This window comes from Aptenodytes forsteri, unplaced genomic scaffold (genome assembly GCF_000699145.1).
Source record: "Aptenodytes forsteri isolate BGI_AS27 unplaced genomic scaffold, ASM69914v1 Scaffold2, whole genome shotgun sequence".
Lineage (NCBI taxonomy): Eukaryota > Metazoa > Chordata > Aves > Sphenisciformes > Spheniscidae > Aptenodytes > Aptenodytes forsteri.
Genome location: NW_008795695.1, coordinates 14,272,696 through 14,281,103, shown reverse-complemented (window position 1 = coordinate 14,281,103; position 8,408 = coordinate 14,272,696). Strand labels below are relative to the sequence as shown.

General features: G+C 37.3%; 1 protein-coding gene across 1 annotated transcript in view; it reads right to left on the bottom strand.

Moving 5' to 3' along the window:
* The window catches only part of FUNDC1 (FUN14 domain containing 1), a 13,162-nt gene extending 4,827 nt beyond the window's left edge, over positions 1 to 8,335 (bottom strand). Inside the window, exons 1-3 of the mRNA XM_009283027.2 lie at positions 8,059 to 8,335; positions 6,302 to 6,458; positions 4,326 to 4,401 (exon numbers count right to left, since the gene is read on the bottom strand). Of these exons, the coding sequence (XP_009281302.1) occupies positions 4,326 to 4,401; positions 6,302 to 6,458; positions 8,059 to 8,071 (246 nt within the window). The 5' untranslated portion in view covers positions 8,072 to 8,335. The remainder of the gene's footprint in view (positions 1 to 4,325; positions 4,402 to 6,301; positions 6,459 to 8,058) is intronic.
* Between the last annotated feature and the right edge of the window lie 73 nt (positions 8,336 to 8,408).

Genomic DNA, 8,408 nt, shown 5'->3' with positions numbered 1-8,408 from the left:
TCTTCCAGAACTGTTGAAAAAATAATGGGATTTTTTTTCCCAAAAAGGCAATTGAAAAAAATACATCAATTCAGGAATACTAAAAATACATGCATCTTGCTCTACGCTAATCAAAGAAAACAGAGATCTAAAGGGAAGACCTCATTTTCCGGGTGATACTGGAGAGGCATGGAGAGGTACTTCGTTGCTGTGAAACATTATTAAGAGTAATGAGCAAAAAACATTTAAGAGCAAAAAAATTTCTATGGCACAAAAGAGTTTTAATTTCCTCAAAGACAAAAATCTCTGATACTAAAAAAGCCCAACCAAGCCCGGAAGGTACAGGCGAGCTCCCCGTGTTCAGTTACTTGCACGGCATACAGAAGCCATGTATACTTCTAGGTATTTTCTGGTATTTAGATAGGTAGCAACCCCCATCAACCAGTTTCCAGAACAGATCTGACAAGTCTCTAACTTCAATATACAGATAAGGAGGGACTGAGAAATGATACAACATTTTTTGTAAGAGTTAAACTGCAGAGGCTCTTATCTTCAGCCACCATCTGCTGGCACAGCTCCACTGTAACCAGTGAAACTACTCCAATTTACAAAGGTAGAGAAACGAAGCCCCTCCATTTCATGTCAAAACCTGCCAGAAATATGGTATTTCTTTAAAAAACTAACTTCCAAGGACCATTTGCTTTGGCTGTTCCACTGAATGTTCCCTCAAAGTCTGCAGACATCAACTGTGAAGCGGGATATTCAATGCAAAACTGAATACAACTCTCTCTATTAAGTCCCCACCCCCAGAGGCATGTTGTTCTGTCCCCGCTTCACTGAGATGCCACAACATCATCATGGCACGGTATCAACAAACCCCCGTACAACATATAGCCAAGGATATCTCAGAGTTTATTTTGCTTCGTGTTGTTTTCAAAGATTTACTTTTCTTAAGTTAGAAAATAATTTAATGAAAAATTGAATTTAATTCATCAACGGCATGCTAATGGAATGAGGCAAAATATATTAGTGAAAGCAAAAATAACCGAACAAAAATACAATTTTATGATTAAATAATAGTCAACGCACAATGGAAAAATCTGCAATTTGTACGTTGACTGCAGAGCAAAAAGCAACAAAACCATTATTCTTAAGTTAGAAAATAATTTAATGAAAAATTGAATTTAATTCATCAACGGCATGCTAATGGAATGAGGCAAAATATATTAGTGAAAGCAAAAATAACCGAACAAAAATACAATTTTATGATTAAATAATAGTCAACGCACAATGGAAAAATCTGCAATTTGTACGTTGACTGCAGAGCAAAAAGCAACAAAACCATTATTAAAGATACAGGAATTTAAAAACACAGAGAGCACAGGCAGTCATTAAGAAAAACTGTTTTTAACTAATTCCTTGTAGCAGAACCACATCAGTTCATACTTCCCTGCTCTTCAGGATTTCACTGAACACTGTGCTGTATAAACTAGAAGCTATATAAGGAAAATCCCTTACTTGCTATGCGAAATTGATTGTATTTTCCTTAATATAGTGCATGGGTATTGGTCTTATACCAGCATATTTGAAGAGCTGCATCTATTTCGATAAAAAGGATAGTTAATTGATCAAATTAAGCTGTTGACATATTCAGCACAAAGATGTGGTAACAGATATTAATTTTGAAAAGCTATGCAAATTCCTTAATGTCATTTTTATTCTCTTCCTCAGACTACTTTTCATTTCATCTGTATTAAGACTGAAAAATTTCTAGATCACTTACAAAAATCTGAAAATTCTTTTTAGTTTCTTGTACAAACTGACACTCCAAAAATGTATTGCTTTCGGTTTCCTACTAGATTTCTTGAGATGAAGTCATCATATGCTGAAGAAAAAAATGTATTTTTTTTTAGTTTCAGGACTGAAAAGTTTCACTGAATGGGCTTTAGCCAAGAATCTTGCCTTCTCTAGTTCTTATTCTTGTTTTAGCAGGTGATTACAACGTAAATATTGCAATCAGGAGTTGAAATGAAATCTGCAACTTCAGAGAAATTTACAGATAAAAAGGAAGTTTCTAGTCATGTGCTGAAACGCTCCTCTGCCCACTCAGGGGAAGCGCTGAACATGTATTCATAGGGAAATGAAAATCACGATGTGTGATCTTTAAATGAAAAAATTAAAGACTACAGAAATGTAATTGCACTACAGAATTTATGACTCAGCTTTAAAATGCAAAACGTTTTGAATTAAAATGAAAGACCAAGGCATTTACTTCACTCCCTTCCAAGAGAATCTGATCTTACTTAATTAAAGATATAGACAACTCAATCAAAATATGCAACTCATTTTTCCTCTTGGATAATATTCCTGTTCACATACACTGTAAATGACATCAACTAAGAAATCAGACACTCAAACATACGGCAAATCCATTTTATGTACAGGAAAGCTCCCCAAACTTCACAGCTCAACAAGCAAAAATACTGCACAAGTAATGTGTTTTAAGCAATTTCTATTTTCCTTTGTCTATAGGTCTTAGTTTTAACTTTTCAGCTTCCTGTAGTCAGAAGTACTAATGAAGGCACCTGCAGGCAACATTCTGCCTGCTACCCATGGGATGCCAGGCCTCTGTTCTGTAGGCTCTTCGGTCGTATTTAAATCAGAACTGTCATTAAAAGAATTAAGACCAATGGCATACAATATGGGAAGCGAGATTCTGATCTTTAAGTCAACTAGATGAAAAGCATGACGAGTACTTCAAGGTCCGCTGCATATATATGTATGCACATATATATATATAAAAAAAAGATTTAATTCTTCCCTCATGATCCAGAAATACACATTATGGGCTAAAGAAGTCCAGAGTACTCCATCAAATTGATTAATTTGCTGGCATAGCACATCTTGCCAAAAATTTACATCTGGATGATTCTAAACCATTTCAGATTCAACACCCTTGTAAAATTCATCCCTATGTTTAGGTACAAGCCCAATAACCAGTGATTTCCAGGAGATTTGAAAAGATCATCAATGCACAATGGTGAAGTGGAATGAATGCTAATACTATAAAGCTTCACGTTAAAACTATTGGACTTTTTACATTGTTGTTGATGCTTGCTTTTGAGTAATTAAAAATAAAATACATAAAGTCTATTTGTTGAAAACAACTTAAACCAAATAGTTCCAAGAGCAGACATTCTCATGTAAGTGCTGCAGTTCAGTTATAGGTTCAACAAGGAGTTTAAAAAAACACAAACCCCAAAACAGTAGAGAACATGATCATGAAGGAAGTAAGAGCACTTCACACAACTGTGACATTTTGATGCATTACACAGCAACAGTCAGAGGTACTATCCAAGCCTTCCTGCAACGGTTGAGACTCCCCCCCCCCCCCCCCCAGCCATTACAATCAAAGAAATAACTAAAAGTGGGATATGCTTTTCAGAAACCCTCCAGGGTGATGTTGGAAAGAAAAAAAAAAAAAGTATCTAACATCCTGCCTCAAAAAATGGTATATTATTTGCACGAACCTAAGTAGGCACCAGTCCATTTCCTCTAGAATGATTTGAGGAAAAATGACAAGCTCACAGGTAGTAAGACATGAAAAATGCCAGTAAAAAAATTAAGAATTACTTGGCATCATACAGAGGGATATGTGAAATTCTCCTTCACTTAAAAAGTTTCTTCATCTAATTTAAAGGCTTTTTGGAAATATGCCCTCCCCTAACCACAACAGCTAATGAAAAATGCAAATGGTCATGCCAGATAACATCATTAAAAAATTTTGAACTTGAAATCCCATTGAACAGAGGAATGCAATGAAGCTATCAGAAGTCAGCAAAGCTTCAGAGGTTCAGCAGATATAACTAGTAAATACAGCACGGGGAGAAAGAGAGAAAAACATGGCTTCATAACGAGACCAGAGTACGCCCTCCAAGCAACTACCAAAGCAGCCTACTTCTTCTAAAGCACTGACAAAATTCTCAAACCTATTTAAAATAAATACAGCTTAAATTCCTTGATCTCCCTAACCTTAGGTTTACAGGCAGTTCCTCTAATCTGGCAATACTGAATCACATACAGCATCTCAGTTTCTGCACAGAGGTTTCTTTTGGCTTACTACAAACTATTTTACAGGATAGAGTAGATTCTGATTTACCACTGATTTTTAGAAATGTCTCTTTTGTACACAATATTGCAGCTGAAATGTAAGTTTTTGATTGATGAGACTAAAAAGAGGAAGTAGGTAAGAAGTCTTCCTAATTAAATTCTACCCAACAGCTGTGTTTTTCCTATTGTTTAGTAAATAACATTTGCCAACTTATAAAGCATGAAATGCTACATACTTGAAGCAGAAGAAAGCCACCACCTACTGCAGTTGCTGCAAGCTTTCCGACTTTCTGGAACAAAAATCCCGCACACCTTAGGAGAACAAAACAAAAAAAACCCAGTCCAATGAAGTTGTCTGCTGAACAATGCTGCACTCCAAAATTCCTGACTACAACTATTACTATTTTTTCATTTAACAAAGCAAATGTATCATTTCACATTTTTAAATTTTAAAATCAAAATATTTAATACAAACAATATTTAATTAATAATATCTAACACAAGACAACATGAGTAATGGTTGCTAGTTCATGGCTGTCTGATGGCCCCTTTAAAGTAAGCTTGAGATCTCCAGACGTTGTCTACACTTAAAAGCTGTATGCTGCTTTTAAATGTAGCATGTTAATAAAGCACAATGTAATAATATAAAAGTGCCATTGTAACTGTTCCCAAATGGAAGGTAAATATATTATACCATCATTTATATTAACTACACAACCCATAACTTGAATATCTTGGGTAAAAAGAAGTTACATCCCTACCACAAGAGTTAAAATCAGCGAGGCCCCTCTATGGGGACATGGTTTTAGTCTGTTTTTAATGGATCAAAGCAACCAGAAGATTACTACCTTGTTCGCAGTCTCCAAACACTCCCACATCAAATAGAGAACAGCACAGATACTGATATCATAGAATAGTTTGGGCAGGAAGGGACCTCTGGAGGTCATCTGGTCCAGCCACCTGCCCAAAACTGGGCCAGCTGCAAAGACCGATCCAACCTCCAAGCTCAGTCAGGTTGCTCAGGGTCCTAACTGAGGCAAGTGCTGAATGTTTCCAAGGCTGATGGTTCCGTAATTTCTCTGGGCAACTCTGCCAGTGTCTGACCCACCGCCCCACCCCAGCCCACACACACAGGGGAATTTTTTTCCCCCTGCAAATGAATAGTGAATTCATATTTATATACATTAATACAAACAGAGAGGTATATACATCTACAGACACTGAAATATACAGTTTCCAGATCTTTCAATAAGCCAGTTTTTATGTATGCCAGATGAAGTATTCCCTAGGAGCTTCAGAGTTTATGTATACACATCTAACTTTTAAAAATAATTAAGGCTACAGAGGCAAATAAAAAAACTAGACTGAAAGCTAAGCCTACACTCCTCAAAGCTGTACTAAGCATGGAAATGACATCTTCATTTTCACTCTATTTCATCTTCCAAATCTTGCATAATTCTGTTTTAAAAGTTACTGTGCTACCATATTGTTGTTTTTCAATGAACTTATTTTTTTTAGAATACTGGAATAGACAAATACCATTCAAATACCTTTGACAAAAAAGAAATACCTTGACGTAGCTGCTAAGACCGTGGCCACATTTTCCAGTTTAAGTTCTCATCCTTACTGTCTAGCTTTCACCATGAATTATTTTAGCGTAACTATGCTGTGGTATCTCTTTCCAGTAAACATGAGAGCAGACTGTTAATTTGTTCAAAATGGCTCCAGCTGAATTTAAAGGAAAAAAAGTCTCTACAAAATGGGGCTCTTAATTAAAAGTATATTCTGCCACACATTTTTTTTTTTCTTCATTTCTTTTACCTGTAAAATATCTTAGCCATAATATCATAACTAGGTTTCTAAATCTATGCTAGTAAGGTAATACGGTTTTTCATACAAACAGAAGTTATATGCAGTAATTTTCCATTTATTCTTTGTATTTTTAGAGTTCTGACGTTTCCCCAAATCCTTGTCAGAATAACTAGCACGACTTCCCTTAGCTAACTGGTGTTTTACCAATACTACAAAAAACTTTAGAATGATGAGTCAGAATAACGAGTTAAGAAATTGTTCACGCATGAATAATCTTGATCAATGATAAACAAAATCCCGTTAGAGAAGATACATTTATCTGCTTAAAATAGCCTTGGAAAGGGATCTTCTAAGAACAGTAAAAGGTCTAGCACAGTTATGAAAAGTGATGCTCCCTCACCAGCCAGTGACGCCGCCCATCACAATCTGGGTAGCTACAGAATATTTTTCTACAATTGGTCCTGAATTCCGGCCAAACACACGATTCCACCAATGGTGACGCCGTGCATACTCTGTTAAATCCAACACTTCATAGGAATCATCGTCACTTTCATGTTCTTAAAAAGAAAAAAAAAAAGAAAAAAGTTATTTTCTCAGTTACACAGTAAATTAACATTCTATGTAAAACCCCCAAACATTAACAGAACCGCTTTTGGTATTAACTGGCTAATCCAATGGTTTAAATTGCAGCATACAGGCCACCTGTGGTCCAGCAGCTCACAGCACAAAGGATTTTGAGATTTTATGCCATAATCTTCAAGGTAAGGAAGAGAAAACTATAGAGAAGGTATCATCTATAAAATCCATGACTGGCACAGAAAAGGTGAACAGGAATCTCCTACCTGTTCAAGCACAGAAACCAAGAGGTATCAGATGAAACTAGAAGGTAGCTGCTTCAGCACGAAAAAAGGAAGCCTTCCTCTCCCCTCCTTCACCCCCCGGAAGCCCCGGTTAACCTGTGGAACTGCAGGATACTGTAGATACCTAAAGCTGATGTGGACTCCAAATAACAACAGAACAAATTAAAGGGGGGAAAAAAATCCACCAAGGGCTGTCAGACACAAAGACAACAACTGTAGCTAATGAGGTCCTCGGCTGAAAATCATTAGAAACATTCTGAGAAAGTATCACTACATGCTTACCCTGTTAAATCTTTCTTAGCTCATCCTGCAGCTGATGGCTTTCAGACACAGGATGCTGGGCTTTCATCTGACCTACTACAAGTGCTTTTATGATCTTAAGCAATGTGAAACACATCTAACGCAAGAGAAAGCACACACGTCTCTTCTGGATAGACCAAAACTTTAAAGGATTGAGAACTTCTGGCCTAGTGTTTTCCTCAGAAGGCTAGGCGCTAGCATATGCTAATAAGCCAAGAACAGACACTTCTGCTCCTTTTCCACAACAGATGAAATGGATGAAGCTGGGACTTCAATTAAGTTCTATACTTGCAGTACAATTCCGTCAACATTTTCAAAATAGGTCTCCTACAACTTCAAATTCGAGATCCTAAATACCACGTATACTCAAACATCAAAGGAAAGAGATGGTTAAACCTTTTTTTAAAAAATTATTTTAAAAGCGTGTAATAGTTCTACGGATGTACCTACATGAATTAAAGTCCACTTCAGTTAAATATATTTAAGGTGAAATATAAGTTCAGCAATGATGCTGGGACATTGCAAAGAGGAAGAGGAGTTAAATTACTACCTAGAATTACAAAGAAAGACTGTAGATATAAACATTCTATTAAGAATGTCAGTGACTTTTTTTCTCTTACTACAAGTATGGGTAAAAGGTTAAAGAATGCAAGAAACACACATGTAGGTATGAATTCTTTCCCTTTATTATCACCTAAATGTTCGTGAGTACTACAAAATAAATACAAAGAGCCATAATGCTAAAAAGTTGTTATTGAATCTTCTTTCTTTCCAACTTTGAGGTATTGAGTGTAAACTGTTCAACATCTTTAAATGGCGAAGAACATAAAAACACCGTCACAGACTGTTAGCTCCGTTGATTCTGCCCCTAAATTAGTATTATTCAAATCAAAACTCACACAAGTATTAACACGGTGCGTGGAAAATAATAACGCTAGAGTATTTTCTATTGATGAAAGAAAATATTCCTTTCCTTGCAGGATAATATTATGCATACTCTTCACGCACATAAAACCGTGCCCGTGCAGAAAGGCGTTACACCGTAAGGCTGTACCAATACACTTAAAGATCTGTACGCTAGAAGATGTGGAGACGACGGAGGCTAGGGAAACCGCTCCGAGTTTCCCCAGCGCGCCCTGCAGGTTCAGTTCCGCAGCCTCCGGCGAGGCCCCGCCGACGCCAGAGCCCGGCACCTGCGGCTTTCCGTCCCCGAGCTGCTGCGAGGACCCTGCCGGCACTTCGGTCTTAAGGCGGCTTCCCCCTGAGGCCGTGCCCCTTCCCCCCCGCCCCTGCCACACCGCTCCCGCCTAGAAGGGGTTTCGGCAGTTAAACCGCGGGACGCCACCG